Source organism: Sinohyriopsis cumingii, chromosome 19 (assembly GCF_028554795.1).
Source record: "Sinohyriopsis cumingii isolate HCF-2022 chromosome 19, ASM2855479v2, whole genome shotgun sequence".
NCBI classification, from domain to species: domain Eukaryota; kingdom Metazoa; phylum Mollusca; class Bivalvia; order Unionida; family Unionidae; genus Sinohyriopsis; species Sinohyriopsis cumingii.
Genome location: NC_142979.1, coordinates 60895964 through 60920323, shown reverse-complemented (window position 1 = coordinate 60920323; position 24360 = coordinate 60895964). Strand labels below are relative to the sequence as shown.

Here is a 24360-nt window from a genome sequence, read left to right as displayed (position 1 = left end):
TTGTCATATGTAAGGTTTTCTTAAAAGTTCAGATTTATTGTTGTCGGTCTTTTTCTGCTCATGTAAGGTTTCGGTCACCATTATTGGCGCAAAACGTCCATCGAATTCGACCGATTGACGAACATAAAATTCTGCAAAGCTTACCATCTGAAAAGTGGCATTTGTTACCAGAGCATTCTGATCAAAATAATATAGGGCTAACATGTCAAATTTAAAATTTCATCTCAGGCTAATAAATATGGTATTTTTGAGAAGGGAAAAGCATCAGAAATAACAAATTAGAAAATAAAGTATACTCCTTTTCATGGTTTTAGCTCATAGCAGGTGCAATCAACTTATTTTATTGCCAGCAAAAAAAAAAGAATTTTCCAAAAAGTGAGCATTTTTTGTACAGTGTATATATTGAAAACAAATCCAGTAATGGAAAGTTTTTTTGGGTTAATTAATGAAGCAGTCACTAGAGAATATGACCAGACTGTTCTTGAGGCATAATTTACAAATGTATGTCATATATAAAAGGAAATTTTGGGAAAATGTGCCTTGGCCAATCCAGAATTTGCAGCTTTAATTACTCAGAATTTACAATTATGAGTGTGTGTCCAATCCAAAAGCCATATTATGTGTAAAGTTTGTTTTTATTCATGTGAAAGTGAAAACCAAAAGAGATTGGTAACATCTGCCTCCTTACTTTTCAAAAGAAATCTATAAGGACAATGTAACAAGACAATCCAGGTATTTATTCCTTTTAAATGTCTACCTGTATTAGAATTTGTTTAGACTAATTCATCTAAAAAAAATTTTTTTATGACTGAAAGTTTACATAAAATATTTATTTTTCTCTAATATTTCCTGTGAAAAGTTAAATACAGTACTGTATATGCTTTTTATTTTTTTAAATTTATTTATTTATTTTGCAGTTGCTTTATTGCATGGTTGGATTGTGCTGTAATTTTTTTCATAATAATATTAACTTATTTTAAAAACAGTGTAAAATTACAATAAAATCACAGACAAATGAAGATGTTTATGCAAGGGGTATGGATGCTACAACAGCCTGAACTGTGAGTTGCCTTAAAAACTTCAAAAGCTTCTTGTAAAGTATTATGGGGGTGGGTGGGGTTTTATTCTTCAAACAGAAAACAATCACATCTCATCTGTGAAGACACAAGTATAAATGTGTATTCATCTTTTTTTACTACTACATTAATTTCATATCCAAAGGTATCAAACAGGTTTTATACTATTTTGTAGCAGTAACAATAAAAACAAACTGCTGGTTACAGGTAGTGGTAGCAATGATATTTATATTCACTGTGTATATAAGTTGCTACTGAAGGAGTCTGACATTTAGTCAGTAAAGTGTCTTACAATAAATCACCAGAATGTACTATAAATATATGTATATTTATTATACTGATAAGGTGATTTAATGTTGTCACAGATTTCGTTGTACTTTATTGATAAAATGTCAGACTCTGGTTGATACCTCTACCAGGTGCTCAAGGGAGAGAACTGACACACATTTCTGGTTAAAGATGCGACGGAGGCTATGTTATAATACAACCCTATTCCCACGAAACGAAGATACATACCACAATATTCTTGGCACATTCTATATTTAGATGCATAAATAAATCCTCTCCCTTGTGAAACCCTCCACGATCCACTCGTTTTGTGGATTTTTCATGAAAATATTCTCTGAGCCGTATCAAATTCTTATCAATAACGTATAGTTTAAAAGAAAGGCCAAATGGTTTCCTTTGCGCAGGTTATTACATAAAATTTTCCCTCTATTCATGAAATGACCAATCAAAATTAAAAGAATGGGAGCACCGTAAAGAGGGGTACCCTCTCTGTACAAAAATAGTAAGATGGTGGCACTTGCCCCGACTGAAGCGCCCTCTAGTTACGTTGTTATCGCTAAATAATACTAACTTTGGACACATTGGATACTACCCCTGTGTTTTCATTACTAGCGATATGTCGGCCTATTCTGCACATGGATTTGAAAAGTTGTAATGTTGATGCATCAGGCTGTGGAAATGAAATGCATTACTTCGGACTCTTTCTTTCAGAATTTCAGCCCAGAAATTAGGTTAGGTTTATAGCTGTTTTACAAAATTTAAAAATTTTTTATCCTAAAGCAGAACAAAATAGATGTGAGAGCTATTACAGGTTTTAGGAACTAAAATAACTTTTACATGTTTTTAAAAAAGAAGACCTAAGATCCAAATGATTTGCATAATATAGGCATATGATATTTTATTGAATTAATATTGTGAAAGATGTTATTGCCTGGGCACTGTTTTGTTCTTTTTTCAGTGTATTAGTTACTGTTATTTCTTGATTAAATAATGTAAATGATTTCAGTCTTGCACAAAGGTGAATGAGTTGCTTTGAAAACATTTTGCTCTTAAATTGGCATTGCAAGTTAAATAGACTTGCCTTATTTCATTTGATTTTTGTGTAGACCAATGCAATTATGTTACATAAAATCAGGGAGTTTGCTTCCTTAAGTGCAGTTTTTAATTGCTCAATGTACATGACAAATAATGAGAAATATAATATTTTAAACAATTGCAAATGGCTCATTTACATTCTAAAATTAAACTTAATATGTCATATGGTCTAGATCAGCCTGTTATATAATCCAAATGAGCCTAGATGGTTCAGCCATGGTCTGAATCAGTTTGCACCCCTTCACTGCAACACAAGGATATGAAAGTACTGTCTTTATTTACATGAACTTGCAAAAAAAATTAAAAGGAAGAATGCTTTTCCTAGGTAGTTTAATTATGGAATCAAGTTACCTGCATGATAGTTATCAAATGATATAAGATATTCTACATTGCACATCAGTAATGCATATATTACATACCTTTTTATGAGTGAACAATCACCTTTTGATGCAATTCAAGACTGATATTTTGAGTGATCAAAAGAAAACATTGACATTTGCCACAAAATGCAGACATGTGTTGCTGAGGAGATGGTCTTATGATTTAAAAATGGATATTTTATCATTGTACTGGTTAATTTTATTTTAGACATATTCAGTCTTATCATTACTGGGAGTAGGTGTGAAACAATCATAACTTGCAACAATTTAAACCTCAAAAATTCAATTGTCATCAGTGAAAAGGGATGATGTAGTTTTCTATTGAATGGAGATGTAAGTGAGATTTATTCAATAAAAATGAATGTAGATAACCTAGATCAAGCATTGGAACAGATCCTGAGGAATACAGCCTATTTTGCATCATAGAAACCATACAACATGTACCAGAGGTGAAAAATTCTGATAGCCCGGGGTACCTCTAAATCTAGAACTGTCTAGAACTGTCCATCTTGTATTATAAGTGAGTTGCCAATTGGGCCTGTCTCAAATAAAGTGTTATCTAATTATCACTATTGTACCTTGAGCATAGAATTGCCTCTTTCCCACACTTTTTTGAGCAATGTACCCAAATCTTCACCCAGGGGTGGACATTTTTGCCTGGAAAAATTGAAAAATATGCCTGCAATTCTTCTTAAGTGAATGTCCATCCAAATCAATATTGGTGCTAGCAATGAGCAAAGTTGTTAAAGATGATAAAAACTGTAAGATGGCAAATAATGTAAATTTTAAAACAATATATCTGGCAATGAAAAGATTCAAGGCTTATGGTAATCAGTTGAATTGCAATGTAGTCTTTCAGACCTTTTTGTGTTATATATTTTCAGTGTTAGTGTCACAATTATGGTGAGAAAAATTTAATTTATTTTGAGGTGGAATTAATGACAGAAGAGACTATATTTATGCATCTACACAACTTTTCACAAAATTATTCAATTTGAGAAGAAACATGATTCAGAAAAATGCATATTTATTATAATAAATGATGGTTGATAATGAGTAAACATTAGAGTTAAATGAGAGCAATATCCATAATGGAACATTCCATTAGAGTTAAATGAGAGCAATATCCATAATGGAACATTCCATGGTGCAGCTCATTTTTATTGCACTGCTATTTCATTATGTACTACTATTGTCCATTTAAAATGTTTTGTGTACCCCATATCTGAAGGCTGGAGGACACAGTGTTCCATGCCCTTGGGATCCAAGGTGCAACACTGAATTTGTCTGAAAGAAACCACATACAAAATGCAGCATTTTATTCCTGAATTACTGAAGGACAATATTAAACTATTAATAATATATTCAAATGAATACTGACCTGGTCGTTTACTTACTATTGACCAGTTTTGATTTACTGATGATAACAAAGTCAGTCTAGCATTTCCTTGGTGTCTTTATGTGTGATGAAATTGTGTAAATGAACACCTGTGTGTGGGAAACTGGCATTGTTAACCAGGATTCAATGACAGGACCTGAAACTCATTGGGTCCCTCAAAATCTTTTGTTTTTTTAGTCATATGGGCTTGCACTGACACATCAGTTTGTTGATTATTTACGCAGACGGGCTCAGGGTGCTGTCACTAGAAGCAGTGCTTCTAGAAAGTGGAGTTGTCTACTGTTGTTTTGTTCAGAGCTACCATTGCAAACTTGGATGGATAGCCTAAGATGTGGACATCTTGATGTTAAAACACTACTTGTAATGACAGGAAACAAATCCGTGCAAGCACACTTGAAATGCATACTAAATGTCAGGCACAGTGAAATGTATACTAAATGTCAGGCACAGTGAAATGTATACTAAATGTCAGGCACAGTGAAATGCATACTAAATGTCAGGCACAGTGAAATGCATACTAAATGTCAGGCACAGTGAAATGCATACTAAATGTCAGGCACAGTGAAATATACTAAATGTCAGGCACAGTGAAATGCATACTAAATGTCAGGCACAGTGAAATATACTAAATGTCAGGCACAGTGAAATGCATACTAAATGTCAGGCACAGTGAAATATACTAAATGTCAGGCACAGTGAAATGCATACTAAATGTCAGGCACAGTGAAATGTATACTAAATGTCAGGCACAGTGACCTGACAAGGATCTGAGCAGATTGACCACCAAAGCTGATTTGACAGAGTTGACCAGCAAAGCTGATTTGACAGAGTTGACCACCAAAGCTGATTTGACAGAGTTGACCAGCAGTTTTTGTTTACATCAACCTGGTTGGGCTTATGATTTTCCAAGATCAAACTGGAAAACTTTAAACATCCAATGCTGACATTAACCATGTTATTTTGAAGCCATGATATGCTATAGCAATATTCCTGGCCAAAATCACTGAGAACAAGAGACTCACAGATTTGGGTGTGTCTGTGGAATTTATAGAAAAATAATATTTGTTCTTCTGAGGCTGTAAGAAAACAATATGTGGCTGCCAAGATTACCAAGGTGCCCTCTCCATGTGTGATAACTGCATGGGGAAAACTCCATGATGGAGTGGATAATGATGACACCATAACAAATGGTCAACTTATTTTCATTGCTGTCAAGGATGATTTTGATAGACCTAAATCTCATAATTAAAGGTAATAGACTCAGGATCATATTCATTAATTTTTTGAGTATTTAGTCGCTGACCTGAAAATTCACTGAGATAGGCCGACAGATAGAACAAAATTCACCATGCTGTGTGGAATAAACTATATAGTTTCTAGCATAATACCAAATAGCTCGACCTGTGTGCATGTGTGTTTCTGTCTCTCTTAAAATGTTTTATACTGTGTGTTCTCAGAGTTGGAGAAACCGTCAATACCAACTCAAGGCCAGCTTGGAATCATTGCAATAGCACATGAAAACACACAGCCACAGACTATACCACCAGACATAAAAATACGTTGGGATTGGTTCTACAACAGAAGAGTTGAATTCACTGCCCCCCCCCCCCCCGCCCCGATTACATTCCCGTCGATTATGTTACACCAACAATAACTCAACTAAGGAAAGAAAGATCTCTAATGTTGTTCAACAAGAATATGCTTGTCCTTGTAACAATTCATGGGCAAAAGTGAGAACAGTCATTTCAGACAGCAAAACATCATGGGTGAAATTAATATGGTTCTATATCACTAGTAGCATGCCCCAAGGATGCACAGTCGCTGGAGACATATTCCTTGGGTAGATATTTCTGTCATTGCATGGCCAAAAAAAGGGTACAAGTAATTGTTAAAAGTGTGTGCATCCTGCACATGAACAAGGCCGGCTATCAAACATTTGTATTTCACAATGACAATTTTAATAGAAGTTTGATGGACCCTCAAGGTTATCAACACATGAAAGAAGTGAAATAACAGCTACAAGATGAAATTCCCAAGAAAACAATTTACTACAGCAACCATCATCAGTACATTAGTTAGGTTTGCTGTTAGGGCTATATTGATAGTAACTGATGTATAGTAGCACTTGATAAACAACTATGTTATGGCTGCATTTACCAATTTAAACCTGTTGAGAACTTCTCATGGCAGCACAAACTAGTCTCAGTACAATCAGTAAACTGTTCACAAAGATTAGTTCAATCCCAAAAATTTGCACAAATTTTATGCTCAGATATTTTGTTATTTATAGTATTAAGTCTGGATTTGAATCATAGAAGATTTTGCAATAATTGGCATAAATGTATTTAACATTTTGACATAGGTTGGCTTTATTATGTAGGTTTTGATTTCTTTCCTGTATATGAAGTGTGATAAGATATCTGCATTGAAGGAATACCTGTGAAAGAAGTCAGAGTTATATGTCAAATGATGCCTTTATAATTCACCATTTCCAATATTATATTATTTTTTATTTTTACTTCACATTAAGTCAACATTGGTTTTTCAGCAAAAAGCTTATGGAAAAGATCTCTTTGAATTGGTTTGCAAGACCATAGGCCTGAGGGAAACCTGGTATTTTGGCTTACAGTTTGTTGACTCCAAAGGTTATATTTCTTGGTTAAAGTTTGACAAAAAGGTGAGTAGATTATAGATTATATATTATGTTACATTAATGATGATACAGATAGTGTTGGTTTGACTAAGAAGGAAAATAAACTAAGAAAAATGTGAGATATCATCATACACTAATGTCTGTCTGTCTGTCCATAAGCAGTTAATGGAATTCCATTAAACTGGGTACATGGATTCAGTTTATCTCCAGGAAGCTTGACTATGCAAAACTCACCCACCCCAACTTAAATGAATCCCTCTTAAAAATAAGCAAGCCCACAATACTTATTCACAATAGATTTGATAATGTGTAGCATTTGTTAATATTAACAAAGCTCAGTTTGATCTTGTAAGTGTTTGACTTCCAGATCAACTACCATAATCAGGCACTTTTTGACTTTTTGCATTCAACAGTAAGATACTCTCATTGGTTATTTTGCTAAATAAAGTGTTTTATCAATGTTATGGCTCTAGATGTTAAACTATGTAACAGAAAGAAGTGAAGCTAACAAGTATAGTAAAATAACCAGTAACATATTTCTCTAAGTTACAAATTGAATATTTAAGAGATACTTAAATCACAGATAATTCTCAATGTTCTATCACAAGTTCACATTTTTGCATGGAATTTTTGATTGGTCAAGCTGGTATAGAGTATAAATACTTACATATATAAACTGGTGAATGATTACATATTACATGGTATTTTGCTTGCAATTTCATGCAGCAGTTGTTAGAGTGTTGCAAAAAAAATTCAGTTTTGAAGAATTTGATATTTTCAGCCCCTGTTCATGCAGGATAATCTGTTTCCATTTGTTTTCATCATTGTTTACTCAATAAATTTCAGATTTGAGTAACATGATGGGTTTGACATCTCATTTTCTGTATTAAAAAAAGATTAACAAACAATGAATATAAATCACTCAACTTATATTAATTATTAAAAAGATGATATAATGAGAGTTTCCACTCATTAAATGGGAAAGCAAAATCATTATCCTGGATGTAACAAAGGTGTTTTCATTATCACTACATTTTTCATGATATTGCAAAAATGATAGAACAAAGATCCTGTTGGTGTCTTACATTACATCTTTTGCTGATAAAAAGGCAGCTGACCCTTAAAGTGCTAGTTGCGACATTAGTCGCACTGTCTGTCAATATCTCATAGTGCTTGTCACGACTTAAGTCGTTTTCCAGGTAAGCAACAATGTATGCATTCTATTACTTTAACTAGCCATGACTGCTTGTAAAACTATATTTGAGTGGTTTTAGAGGCCCGGAACGAGCATTCCATTGTACTTTACTGTGCATTTAGTGAAGAAATTTTACAAATACTTTTGAGCATGTGGTACCTGAAAAAATAAAAATGGCTGATGCTGAATACAATGGTGATTTCTTGCAACAAATACTGGCTTCTGATAGCAACGATGATAATGATTTTGAAGAATTTGAGAAGGACTAAAGTTTTGGAGCTGGCGAAGTGTTGATGGAAATACCCACAAGCTGCCTGGACAAAAAAGGATGGCATGCCTGTCAACCCCGCATTCACTGGTAATTCAAAATTAAATGTCGAGATGGCAAATACTGAACAGGTGGACTATTTAGGACATTTTTTAATGACGAGTTATTGCATCTGATAGTAGATTAAACAAATCGTTATGAAGATCACAGAGTTCATGAAGCAGACTTGAAGAGAACAGTCGCATGAAGAAATGGCAGCCTGTCACACCTGAACAGCTAAAATTCTTTTTTGCATTGATTATAGCAGTGGGTTTGGTACATAAATCTGATCTTGATTCCTACTGGGCTATGGATGATGTGATATCAGCCCCATACTTCAGCAAGAAAATGAGTATGGGATAGATTTCTAGCTATTCTAAGCAATTTACACCTGGCAGACAATGAGAACAATCAAGGTGACCCTTTACACAAGATCCGCCCAATGATTGAAAAAAAATGAAGCATTTGCTGAGGTTTATTCACCAGTTATGAACCTTAGTTTTGATGATATTAGAATAAATAACAAGTGAAAATTTTTCATGAACATTTATTACTGACTCTGGGGGGGTCTAAACTTACCTCTGATATTCATGGAGTGGATGTTTACCTTTTCTTTACCTGTGATTTTCACAATTTAGATATAACATTGTGATAGACATTACATGTACATGGTTGAACTACTAAAGAATATAATATTTCTTAGATATATATTTTTTCCATTAAAATAGAAATAAAAATACAGATGAAATACAATCATAACTTGTCATTTTACCTGTATTTGCACCTGTACATGCAAATATGTTAAACTTACACAAGTGCCTTGATGCTAATCTTAAAGTTTAGACATCCACCATAATTTTTCATATAGGTTTTGTGTATCTATTGTGTCTATTTATTGAAATACATGCAATTTAAAAACTGTGCAGTTTTCTTTTTCTTTTTTCTCAAACAATTCAGCACTGAGGGATCTTGTACTGCAAAACAATACAGCACTTTAAGGGTTAAAGTTTTTACACATTACCTATTTGCAAATTACCTATGAGTAACCAACATTGCCAATCATATGATAATGAATTGACCCTTTTCTGGTACCTAAAAAAAATAAGAAACATGGGCAACTTACAGGTATAACAGTTAATAATGAATTTGGAAAATCTGAAATGTAACAAAACTTGTATGACTTCAGATTCTGTACTAGATATTGTTCTTATACAAAAACTGCCCTCCTTAAAAATCACCCCACTGTTAAGAAAATGCTAAATGAAATTCCAACTCTGTGTGAAAATCCTTGAAAAAACACATTTATAAATAAATGTAGTCTTAATATCCTTACTTTAGGTAGCAGCTTTAGGGCCTTGCAATGATAACAAATATATGTATAATTAGTAACAAATCAGCAAGTTATCATCTACTGTAACAAAGAACAAAAATATATCAAAAGTTAATGCAATACAGGGCTAGCATACAGTTATCACATACTAGATATATCACAACTATCACATACCAGTGTTATGCCATGATTGTAAAATCAGGATAACTTATTGAAATATTGTAGTGGAATCATTTCTTAAAAGTGGCTGCTTGAAATCAGAAGATTGTCCATGTGGTTACCATCAACAAAGGGTTGTGTCGGGGACAGATGTCAAAAATACAAATGCATCTACACTGACTTAAGACATATTTGTTTTTTTGCCCTACTTATAAATGCATATGTAACAGGAGGATACAATATATGCAAGGGGTTATGGCCCTGGTGACAGTCCTTAAGGGATATGAATGTATGGGAATTACCAAAAAGACATTATACTTACTTGCTGAATATTAGTCTCCACTAGTCTTGGTCACCAAGACATTGACCTTACTTGCTGATTATAAATCTCCACTAGTCTTGGTCACCAAGTATTGGCCTTACTTGCTGATTATAAATCTCCACTAGTCTTGGTCACCAAGTATTGGCCTTACTTGCTGATTATAAATCTCCACTAGTCTTGGTCACCAAGACATTGGCCTTACTTGCTGATTATAAATCTCCACTAGTCTTGGTCACCGAGACATTGGCCTTACTTGCTGATTATAAATCTCCACTTACTTGCTGATTATAAATCTCCACTAGTCTTGGTCACCGAGACATTGACCTTACTTGCTGATTATAAATCTCCACTTACTTGCTGATTATAAATCTCCACTAGTCTTGGTCACTAAGACATTGGCCTTACTTGCTGATTATAAATCTCCACTAGTCTTGGTCACCGAAACATTGGCCTTACTTGCTGATTATAAATCTCCACTTACTTGCTGATTATAAATCTCCACTAGTCTTGGTCACCGAGACATTGACCTTACTTGCTGATTATAAATCTCCACTTACTTGCTGATTATAAATCTCCACTAGTCTTGGTCACTAAGACATTGGCCTTACTTGCTGATTATAAATCTCCACTAGTCTTGATCACCAAGACATTGAACTTACTTGCTGATTATAAATCTCCACTAGTCTTGGTCACCAAGACATTGGCCTTACTTGCTGATTATAAATCTCCACTTACTTGCTGATTATAAATCTCCACTTACTTGCTGATTATAAATCTCCATTAGTCTTGATCACCAAGACATTGAACTTACTTGCTGATTATAAATCTCCATTAGTCTTGGTCACCAAGTATTGGCCTGACTTGCTGATTATAAATCTCCACCAGTCTTGGTCACCAAGACGTTGGCCTTACTTGCTGATTATAAATCTCCACTAGTCTTGGTCACCAAGACATTGGCCTTACTTGCTGATTATAAATCTCCACTAGTCTTAGTCACCAAGACATTGGCCTCACTTGCTGATTATAAATCTCCACTAGTCTTGGTCACCAAGACATTGGCCTTACTTGCTGATTATAAATCTCCACTTACTTGCTGATTATAAATCTCCACTTACTTGCTGATTATAAATCTCCATTAGTCTTGATCACCAAGACATTGAACTTACTTGCTGATTATAAATCTCCACTAGTCTTGGTCACCAAGACATTGGCCTTACTTGCTGATTATAAATCTCCACTAGTCTTGGTCACCAAGTATTGGCCTTACTTGCTGATTATAAGTCTCCACTAGTCTTGATCACCAAGACATTAGCCTTACTTGCTGATTATAAATCTCCACTGGTCTTAGTCACCAAGACATTGGCTTTGCTGATTATAAATCTCCACTTACTTGCTGATTATAAATCTCCACTAGTCTTGGTCACCAAGACATTTTCCTTACTTGCTGATTATAAATCTCCGCTAGTCTTGGTCACCAAGTATTGGCCTTACTTGCTGATTATAAATGTCGACTAGTCTTGATCACCAAGACATTGGCCTCACTTGCTGATTATAAATCTCCACTAGTCTTAGTCACCAAGACATTGGCTTTGCTGATTATAGATCTCCACTTACTTGCTGATTATAAATATCCACTAGTCTTGGTCACCAAGGCATTGGCTTTGCTGATTATAAAATCTCCACTTACTTGCTGATTATAAATCTCCACTAGTCTTAGTCACCAAGACATTGGCTTTGCTGATTATAAATCTCCACTTGCTTGCTGATTATAAATATCCACTAGTCTTGGTCACCAAGACATTGACTTTGCTGATTATAAATCATCACTTACTTGCTGATTATAAATCTCCACTAGTCTTGGTCACCAAGACATTGAACTTACTTGCTGATTATAAATCTCCACTAGTCTTAGTCACCAAGACATTGGCTTTACTGATTATAAATCTCCACTTACTTGCTGATTATAAATCTCCATTAGTCTTGGTCACCAAGACATTGGCTTTACTGATTATAAATCTCCACTAGTCTTAGTCACCAAGACATTGGCTTTACTGATTATAAATCTCCACTTACTTGCTGATTATAAATCTCCATTAGTCTTGATCACCAAGACATTGAACTTACTTGCTGATTATAAATCTCCACTAGTCTTGGTCACCAAGACATTGGCCTTACTTACTGATTATAAATCTCCACTAGTCTTAGTCACCAAGACATTGGCTTTACTGATTATAAATCTCCACTTACTTGCTGATTATAAATCTCCATTAGTCTTGATCACCAGGACATTGAACTTACTTGCTGATTATAAATCTCCACTAGTCTTGGTCACCAAGACATTGGCCTTACTTACTGATTATAAATCTCCACTAGTCTTAGTCACCAAGACATTGGCTTTACTGATTATAAATCTCCACTTACTTGCTGATTATAAATCTCCATTAGTCTTGATCACCAGGACATTGAACTTACTTGCTGATTATAAATCTCCACTAGTCTTGGTCATCAAGTATTGGTCTTACTTGCTAATTATAAATCTCCACTAGTCTTGGTTACCAAGACATTGGCCTTACTTGCTGATTATAAATCTCCACTAGTCTTAGTCACCAAGACATTGGCTTTGCTGATTATAAATCTCCACTTACTTGCTGATTATAAATCTCCATTAGTCTTGGTCACCAAGACATTGGCTTTACTGATTATAAATCTCCACTAGTCTTAGTCACCAAGACATTGGCTTTACTGATTATAAATCTCCACTTACTTGCTGATTATAAATCTCCATTAGTCTTGATCACCAAGACATTGAACTTACTTGCTGATTATAAATCTCCACTAGTCTTGGTCACCAAGACATTGGCCTTACTTACTGATTATAAATCTCCACTAGTCTTAGTCACCAAGACATTGGCTTTACTGATTATAAATCTCCACTTACTTGCTGATTATAAATCTCCATTAGTCTTGATCACCAGGACATTGAACTTACTTGCTGATTATAAATCTCCATTAGTCTTGGTCACCAAGACATTGAACTTACTTGCTGATTATAAATCTCCACTATTCTTAGTCACCAAGACATTGGTTTCACTTGCTGATTATAAATCTCCACTAGTCTTGGTCACCAAGACATTGGCCTCACTTGCTGATTATAAATCTCCACTAGTCTTGGTCACCAAGACATTGGCCTCACTTGCTGATTATAAATCTCCACTAGTCTTGGTCACCGAGACATTGATCTTGTTTGCTAATTATAAATCTCCACTAGTCTTGGTCACCAAGGTATTGGCCTTACTTGCTGATTATAAATCTCCACTAGTCTTGGTCACCAAGACGTTGGCCTTACTTGCTGATTATAAATCTCCACCATTCTTTATCACCAAGACATTGGCCTCACTTGCTGATTATAAATCTCCACTAGTCTTGATCACCAAGTATTGGCCTTACTTGCTGATTATAAATTTCCACTAGTCTTGGTCACCAAGGTATTGGCCTTACTTGCTGATTATAAATGTCCACTAGTCTTGGTCACCAAGGTATTGACCTCTACTTGCTGATTATAAATCTCCACTAGTCTTAGTTACCAAGACATTGGCCTCACTTGCTGATTATAAATCTCCATTAGTCTTGGTCACCAAGACATTGGCCTCACTTGCTGATTATAAATCTCCACTAGTCTTGGTCACCGAGACATTGATCTTACTTGCTAATTATAAATCTCCACTAGTCTTGGTCACCAAGGTATTGGCCTTACTTGCTGATTATAAATCTCCACTAGTCTTGGTCACCAAGACGTTGGCCTTACTTGCTGATTATAAATCTCCACCATTCTTTATCACCAAGACATTGGCCTCACTTGCTGATTATAAATCTCCACTAGTCTTGATCACCAAGTATTGGCCTTACTTGCTGATTATAAATTTCCACTAGTCTTGGTCACCAAGGTATTGGCCTTACTTGCTGATTATAAATGTCCACTAGTCTTGGTCACCAAGGTATTGACCTCTACTTGCTGATTATAAATCTCCACTAGTCTTAGTTACCAAGACATTGGTTTCACTTGCTGATTATAAATCTCCACTAGTCTTGGTCACCAAGGTATTGACCTCTACTTGCTGATTATAAATCTCCACTAGTCTTGGTCACAAAGTATTGGCCTTACTTGCTGATTATAAATCTCCACTAGTCTTGGTCACCGAGACATTGATCTTACTTGCTGATTATAAATCTCCACTAGTCTTGGTCACAAAGTATTGGCCTTACTTGCTGATTATAAATCTCCACTAGTCTTGGTCACCAAGACATTGGCCTTACTTGCTGATTATAAATCTCCACCAGTCTTGGTCACCAAGACGTTGGCCTTACTTGCTGATTATAAATCTCCATTAGTCTTGATCACCAAGACATTGGCCTTACTTGCTGATTATAAATCTCCACTAGTCTTGGTCACCAAGACATTGGCCTTACTTGCTGATTATAAATCTCCACTAGTCTTGGTCACAAAGTATTGGCCTTACTTGCTGATTATAAATCTCCACTAGTCTTGGTCACCAAGACATTGGCCTTACTTGCTGATTATAAATCTCCACTAGTCTTGGTCACAAAGTATTGGCCTTACTTGCTGATTATAAATCTTCACTAGTCTTGGTCACCAAGGTATTGGTCTTACTTGCTGATTATAAATCTCCTTTAGTCTTGATCACCAAGACATTGGCCTTACTTGCTGATTATAAATCTCCACTAGTTTTGGTCACCAAGCCTTTGGCCTTACTTGATTTCTCTTGTATCATATTACCAGTTCAGTATCACAATGTGCATGAAGTCTCAAAAATCAATATATGTTTATTGAAAGCATTGCTTCAGGTTTTAGATGTGATTGGAATGGTTTGCCAATTATTCATTGTTTCATGTAATTGATACAGACTTAAGTGTAATATGAGGCTGAATTCCTAGTGTAACCAGACTGTTTCAGTTAATGAAAAGTATCCTGATATACTACATTAACCTTGTTGACATTGTCATTCAAATATTCATAAAAATGTTTTTGAATTTCATGTCCTCATCCACTGTGCCAAGATTTCACACTTTCCATATCTCTTGCTTGATAGAACCCAATTACTGTATATTACATGTACATTTCATGTGCAGTCCACAGTTGGGCATATTTTTATTTGAAATCAAATGTAAAGATTTAGATTATCACTTTTAACAGTGATAGCACCATTGTCATTATCATGAAAAGGAAATGTGGTGTTTCTTTTATAGTGTTACTATTAAATCAGTTGTTGTTTTTTAGGTTTCAAAAACTTAGAGCCCCATTATGAGTACCAGTGCTTTCTCTGTTGTGATGGTATACATGTATTAAATGCCATGTTTACAAGTTTGAAGGTCACTGATTGGCTGAAATCAATTGTAGGAAAAAACATTAATGCCATTTTTTAAAATATAGAACTAGCCTAGATATGGGTAAATTTGCATCCACTACTTAATTTGCTGCATAGCTGCCACTGGATGTAAATTGGATGCAATGACTGGGATGGATTTTTATTGTAGGTTTTCAGAAACAAGCCATGAGCGTATGATTTTCATTGCTTTAAAAGTTTCCTCTTGGATTGCTGGTGCATAGGATGTAAGCATGTTTTGCCATGAATACCGTATTTAATGTTATTTTTCATACACGAAAAAATAATTATTAATTTCAGTGTATGAAACATTATATGTAAAATAAATAATTATCATTTACAGAACACACGCTACTTAACAACCTAATGGTACAAACGTATAAAGTAAACATATTTTCTGTCTCATTCTGCTCTCAACTCAAGAATCTAATTACAATAAAAATAAAAGTACTCCAAGATTTTTGCTGTTATTAGTGAGAGAGAGAGAGAGAGAGAGAGGATTATGTCTCGGTGTGCAAGCTCGTCTGCATTTAGAGCATATGTAGCTGTTATGTTGTGTAATGTTGGCAAAATGATTAAGATGGTTTGAACATGTATTAGTTATGGGTATTATTTATTGGTAAATTGTACATAATGACATGAGACCACACTGTCAAGAAATTAAGTGCAACTTGTATTTTTACATTAACAATAAACTCATTATCAAATTGCAATAAAAAATAAAGAACTTGAAATCACGCTTTAGTTAATGCACGCGAATGCGTATGTGTGAGAGAGAGATGAATCAAAAGTTTGTCAGTGTACAAGACCATATTTATTCAGGGTGGTTTTTATTGATAGCATTTGCAAAGAGTAAAAAGATGACTGCTACCTGACGATTGTGATAATCCTCATGTATTATGACCCTACTATATTCCATTACCAATAAACACCGCTAAATCAACAATTCATTCTTGTTTTTCTCGTGGGTCGGTGGTTCTTTCCGGGGTTTTTCCGGGTTCTTCCTCCACCATTAATACTGGCCGCCATGTATAGCCTATCTTGTGCTGAAAAATGGCGTTAAACCCTACAACAACAACAACAACAACATTCTTGTTTTAATTACAGTGTACATTATCACAACAACCACATGGCTATGCAGTGTTATTTATATGGTAATTAAACATGCTTAGCCTTTGGGTTATTCCAGTAGAAACCAGATTAAGTGCAAGAATCGACAGAAGAGGTCAAATCAGCGAGGCTGTCAGTAGGAAAATGAGGCTCTCTTTAGGGGAATGAAAATTTGTCACTGTGTTATTGAAGTCGTCCATTCAGCAGATGTTATAAGGACAAGCAATCATATGCATTACTTGTTATTCTAACTCGCCAATAAAGATAATAGTGGGGTATATCGCAGAATAGATATGCAATAAAATGTTAATTATACTGAAGTCAAAACAGAACAAGTACTTAAAAGATAGTATATGTATATATACGAATCAATTTAACGGAGTCCGTGACTTTCATATTTACGTTCGAAAATGACTAGGTTTTTGCAGGTAAGACATATTTGTACAGAAGCCTAGTTTATCTTTTCCAGGTACTTGATCAGGATGTTCCCAAAGAGTCTCCTGTCCCATTTTTGTTTCTGGCCAAGTTCTATCCTGAGGATGTTTCAGAGGAACTTGTGCAGGAAATCACACAACATCTGTTCTTCCTGCAAGTCAAACAGTCAATCCTAAATATGGACATCTACTGTCCACCAGAGGCCTCAGTATTGCTAGCATCATATGCTGTTCAAGCTAAGGTACTGTATTTCTACAGGTATAATGTTATGCTGTTCAAGCTAAGGTATTGTATTTCTACAGGTATAATGTTACGCTGTTCAAGCTAAGGTACTGTATTTCTACAGGTATAATGTTATGCTGTTCAAGATAAGGTACTGTATTTCTACAGGTATAATGTTATGCTGTTCAAGCTAAGGTATTGTATTTCTACAGGTATAATGTTACGCTGTTCAAGCTAAGGTACTGTATTTCTACAGGTATAATGTTATGCTGTTCAAGATAAGGTACTCTATTTCTACAGGTATAATGTTATGCTGTTCAAGCTAAGGTACTGTATTTCTACAGGTATAACGTTATACTGTTCAAGCTAAGGTACTGTATTTCTACAGGTATAATGTTATGCTGTTCAAGCTAAGGTACTGTATTTCTACAGGTATAATGTTATACTGTTGAAGCTAAGGTACTGTATTTCTACAGGTATAATGTTACGCTGTTCAAGCTAAGGTATTGTATTTCTACAGTTATAATGTTATGCTGTTCAAGCTATGACTCGGTATTTCTATAGGTTTAATGTTATGCTGTTCAAGCTAAGGTACTGTATTTCTACAGGTATAATGTTATACTGTTGAAGCTAAGGTACTGTATTTCTACAGGTATAATGTTATGCTGTTCAAGCTAAGGTACTGTATTTCTACAGGTATAATGTTATACTGTTGAAGCTAAGGTACTGTATTTCTACAGGTATAATGTTATGCTGTTCAAGCTAAGGTATTGTATTTCTACAGTTATAATGTTATGCTGTTCAAGCTATGACTCTGTATTTCTATAGGTTTAATGTTATGCTGTTCAAGCTAAGGTACTGTATTTCTACAGGTATAATGTGCACTATTTAAACCTGTTTCAACCTATTGTACTGAATGCAGAAAAGAAAAAACATTTGGTGTCCATATGATGCAAGTGATTATCTGCAGGATTGGGGATATAGAATAGGCTTGAGACCACTCTGTTGGTCTAGTGGTTAGAGCATCCACCTTGGATGCGGGAGGTCATGGGTTTTATCCCCGGTCGAGTCATAGCAAAGACTTACAAAAATGGTACTAACAGCTGCCTTGCTTGGTGCTCAGCATTAAGAGGTTAGTGTTAGGACTGGTCAACCTGGTGTCAGGATAATGTGACTGGGTGGGACATCGTGGCATGATGCCCCAGTGCTAGACATCACTGTAAACAGTCACACTGCAGACATAGTAGTGATATGACTGATTTTTGTTAAAAGCTACGTTAAAAATCCAAATCACACACACACACTCATAGAATAGGCTTGATGCCCTCTTTGGCATGTCATAAGAGATAATTAATGGAGAAAGGAATCGAGGTGACTCAATGGTCAGTATGTCTGACTTGTGTCTGAATGGGTTTGGGTTCAGATCCTACCATTGGATTGGCCTTGGTTGGTTCCTGTGGTATATCCTTGGGCCAGGCACTTTTGTTGCTTTGGCACTAAATAATATTTGTTGCTGTGTCATAAAACCCCAAACCCAGCCATATCAAACTAAACCAAACCAAACAAGACTGATGCAAAAGAGTGGTAACTAAGTGGAAGTCTGAAATATGAGTTTATGTTAGGCCATTCTCATGATTTTGTTAATTATTTATACTTAACATAATAAATCTGATACTGAAAGTCCAAAATATAGAGGAATTAGTAAGATATTTGAATATTATTATACATTATGCAATAAAACTTAGTGTTAATGCCTCCATCTGATCAGTGGAGGAACATCATGTTTGTCATATATCATTCTGCCCTTTTGTTATTGAATACTATCCAGAACTGATAATGAAGTTTTAGGTCAAGTTTGATTTTTTGTTGATCCTTCATTAGCGGGAGAGTGAGACATGGCTGTCATTTTCCTAGTACTGGCACCAGTGTCATCATCAACAATAGTTAAAGATTTTGCTTACAGGGTTTCCTCATCTTTACTAGCCAAGAGTCATTGATTTTCTACATCAACCATTGAGATATGTAGTTAGTGCAAACAGTTTTTTGTACAAATGCCCTCTTGTGGATGACAGAGTTACTTCTCATAGCAAGCTAAATCATTGGACCAATAGGAGAGCTGTTTACACATGCAGTGTCACACTTTGTGCGGGAAATCATATATATATATATATATATATATATATATATATATATATATATATATATATATGTATATATACAGAGGTCTTGGAAACACTTAATTATGCATATTTTGATGCCAATTTTTTATCTGAGACACAGAAAATCACTGAGGCGGGGGTCCTCCATACACATGTAATAGGTGTGTGGCAGAATGCAAAGACTTGCCAGTCCTGCTTCAGCCACCTGCTTTATGGGAAAATGTGCTGATCAATTAGCTGTGCTGATATTTACAATGACAGAATTCAGTGACTGAAAGACCCCTTGATGTACATGTTGCATTATAAGAGTACATCAGAAGAACATGATGCAATAGCTGGGTGGCAGGTTCAAAGGCTTTGACTGGCAGCCAGGTGGGGAAATGTACTGATATTTACAGTGATTGAATTCAGAGGTGTACATGTGGTCATTTATAAGAGTTCATCAAATAAACAACTTTAGCTTTTGTTATTGTGTTCATTTCCAAATGTAGTGGAATAAGCAGTGCACGTGACCTCAGAATCAAGTAATGTTGAGACTTAGACAAAATGCCAGTCATAAATTTGGATAAGTATTTTGGGGTTAAATGTCAAACTTATGAAGATTTTAGCGAGATTCAGAAGAGTGCTAAAGTTGCTAGAATTGATAGCTCGGATTGGACAGTTGCCAAGTGTAAGAAAGTGTGTGATGCCTAGCTTAGTCTTTGGAATAATTGCTTACTTGGACTGACAAAATTCAGTCTCACTCTGATGGATGAACAAGAGCTATGTCTGTGTTATAAAGACTGTAGAAATTAAACTCAATAGCAACCAATAGTTCTTCTAATTTTAATAGTTCTTTGGGAGGGCCAGGGGTCAAGCTACCAGGTTAAGTGGGCGACTAAGTCGCCTGAAAATGTAAACTTCACCTTCTTCTGTTAGGAAAGAGAAAATGATTTCGCCCTGTGATTTTTTAATATGTACATTGACTGACCATACCTTTTTTTTAGATGCCCCTCACCTTAGCCTGGTTAGTTCGTGTGTTGTAGCAAAATGTATTCATCAAGACATCAGTAGCTAGGCCTAGTTTTGATATCAATTACATTGACAAACAAACTCTTGCCCATTCACAAGCATGTCTTTTGATAGCTGATTGACCATTAACCATTTCCCAAGTAAGGTAGCAACTATCAATTTCGTATGCTTTCCAATGATGATAAAAACATACAGACTTGTATTTCGAAACTTTAACAATAGTGTGTAAACATCAATTTGTGTTTTAAGATCAGAATCGGTGATCTGGATATATATTAACTGCCTCTTGTACAATATTTCATCATAAAATTAATTTGAAACTGTAAGTGAACCAGTAGGCCTAACAGGAAATAATGGCGGACATCGCTAAGTCTGGGATGTACTAGTTTATTAGATTGTCTGTTTTCTTAAATCATCGGGCAAATATATTCAGAAAAATATACAATTTATTCAAAGCAAGGCCTAGGTATTATTTTTTTAAAAGGTTTAACTTTAAAATGCAAATTATGTAGGTTAGAAACATATGGAACAATGCTATGTTGTGGAAATCGCAAGATGCATTGTAAGTTCTGAGTTATTTTCTGACTTGACACGTATTTGCCAAAATATGGAAAAAAGCAACAAAGCAAATACTATTTAACCATTGCCTAAAATTACTACAAGTACGTAGACAAATAAATAAACCATAAATGTGTAACCCTGTCCATGGACTGTTGTAATGAAACTGTATTAAAGTGAGTGATTACATTATGAAAACCTCTCCATCTAAAAACAGATGCACTCTCGTCTGTGTTGATTCTGTGGGAAAGAAGGGTTTATTTCATATACTGACTACAAAGGAGACATATGCGATTTTTATCCATTTTAGTGTATTATGCATGAATAGTTATGGTAATGTTTTATCTGCAACGAAGAAATGAGGATGAACAATATGATATGAAGACATGATATGCATTTGCCCTCATGTACATGGTACAGGGGTTGTTTCAAACACGTTTAGAAATCTTTAAAAGTGCCATTTTTGTGAACTTTTAGAAAGTGTAAATAAATAAAAGAATTTTAGAAAGTTGCTTAAGGGTAGTTGATTAAGCATTTTTACTAACTTGAAATTACAGTAATATCTGGTTACTCCGTTAAATTTGTTACAATGTAGTTTCTGTTATTCCCTTTTTGAGTCATATGGCCAAAATAACTCAGAAAATTATCTACTTGAAAATAAAGTATTGCTTAAATCCAAAGTTAAATGCAAATATGAATACTGGGAAATGGAGGGCTTAATTTAAATAAGAGGACACACACACACACACACATGTGTGTGTGTGTATATATATATATATATATATATATATATATATATATATATATATATATATATATATATATATATTCGTGTCCACTTCTCCCTGTTTTGTCCAGCAGGCAAAGTCACTTCTCCCTTAAATTCAAATATCAAATATAGCTTGACCCCTGGAGAAGACTACAACTTTTGACGGCAGGATTCCTGTATTTACCAAAATGGGAGTCCTGTATCTTAGTTTTAAAATCCTAGCGAGACCTGTGTGTGTGTGTGTGTATATATGTATATATATATATATATATATATCTATATATATATATATATATATATATATATATATATATATATATATATATATATATATATACACACAAACACTAATATAACTTGGCTGTTTGTTAAAGTGTAGGTATGAAGTTGTTTAATATATCTATACTGTTGGGATATCAAATTATGATTTGCCCAGCATGTAGGAATATGCTTATTATTTTGGTTTCAACAGTGTACTGTTGTTTTTATACAGTCTAGATCAGTGTAGTGTTATGTCTACATCCTTGGGGCTTAAACTACGTAAGAAGACAAGGTAAAACCCAAAGAACATTCAATTTTCCATAATATCAATTATTTCCCTAAAATATAAAATCAAACAACGTGAATGAATTAAAAATAACTTTAAGTATTGTATGAATTCCTAGAATTTCCAAATGTACAATCAATTTAACAGTATTCCGGAATGATCCAAAGGTATTCCAAATGACAGTTCTAATCTGCTTAATATATGTGCTATGCTAGCACCACTGAGGAAACACTGTTCTATTATCTGACAAGAAAATATATTAATAATCCTGTTTTCTGAATTAATTAAAAATATTACCTGGTTTCATTGGAATCCCTTATATATGTCTTTCTTTCTCTCTGTCTCTTTCTCTCTCTCTCTATATCTGTGTCTCTCATTCTTTCTCTCTCTCTCTGTCTCTCTTTCTCCCTCCATCTCTCTCTGTCTCTCTTTCTCCCCCTATCTCTCTCTCTCTCTCTCTCTCTCTCTCTCTTTCTCATGTGCAGTAAGTGAAATAGTATTATTCAGAGTGATGTTCTTGCATTATAAACAAGAAAGTATTACTGTGAGTGATGTTTAATTGTTATAAGTGATAGAGTACCATATTTACTGTATATATTGGAACATGATAAAATATTATTTTTTTTTCTGTCCCGGAACTAAGGTGAAACTTTGTTCATCTAAATCATATGTCCCAAGAATTAAAAAAAGAATTTAATTTTTATTGAATTTGTGTCCCTACCCACTTCACATTGCAATAAAATAGATAAACAAAATGCTTATATGATAATAAATGAAATAAACAAACCTTTTATTGGTATCATTCCTTTTTTTTCTCAATATGAGCATTAAAGAATATAATCTATCCACGAATTCCATATACATATCATATGCTTCCATACTGTAGCGTGTATTGCTTATGCCCAATAACGCACGGCACATTGTTTATTCACTCAAACATTGAGAAACAAATCATGTTTGGTTGTATTCAAAAGTTTGAACATGTTTACTGAATGAAACTGGATCCAACAAAATTGCAAACAAGATGGCAGTAATCAACTGATCTCTTGATCACAACTGCCATTCACGCATGACACGGTGTAAGGTGTAAAATAACCAAGACTGAATTATATCCATGTCCACTATATGACAGTATCTTGCAAAAAAATATCATTATTTGAAAATACATTCACTTGAGTCAAAGTGACAGTCTTTTTACTAGCATTGGTTACAAAAAGTATCATTAAAGCAAGTTATTGTTGTGTATACTATGTACTCCCAGACATCAATGCCCATTTATATTAGTTACAACTACATGTGCTAAGCAAATAGAAGTTCGAGTGGTGAATAAATATAACTGGCAGCAAGCAGTAAAGTCATTCTTTGAAATTACTGACAGGACATCAAAGACAGAGGTTTTTTTATAGCTTTGAAAGGATATCAATACAAAGGTTATTTTATTACAAGGCAGTGTGACTTAGGAAGCCAACTTTGGATTCTTTTAAGCGTGCAGATTTTTTTATATTTTTTAAAATATACAAAGACAGCAGAAATCAGGAAGCTAACTTTGGTTCCTTTTCACCAGTATTCATGTAAATATTGAAACAATGGAACAATTTTTAAAGTGACACAATATAGTGCTTCATGCATGGACATTTGATCAATTTGTGAACGCCAGAAGAGAACAAGATGATTTCACCAACAATATGATCATTAACGTGGATGAAATTCTTGTGTACTTTGATCTCATTCCTGAACAGACTGACAATAAGATGGGGGTTAATAGTGAGAATTAGCACAACTGGTGCATATTTTAAAACATCTGACTTTAGCCCTTGCAGTTTCTGCTTCATTTGATGTGTTGCCTCTAACAGTAATGTTTCACAGCATGAGAAAGCTAAAAAATATTCATGCACCAAAAGAATTGATCATACATGTGCAGGAGAAGGGTTGTGCTACAGAGA

General features: G+C 34.6%; 1 protein-coding gene across 2 annotated transcripts in view; it reads left to right on the top strand.

The window, feature by feature from the left end:
• Positions 1-24360, top strand: part of LOC149775804 (merlin-like) — a 109585-nt gene that overhangs the window by 528 nt on the left and 84697 nt on the right. For both annotated transcript variants that reach the window (XM_089943240.1, XM_089943241.1), the window contains exons 2-3: positions 6787-6915; positions 17186-17392. In XM_089943240.1, the coding sequence (XP_089799366.1) occupies positions 6787-6915; positions 17186-17392 (336 nt within the window). The remainder of the gene's footprint in view (positions 1-6786; positions 6916-17185; positions 17393-24360) is intronic.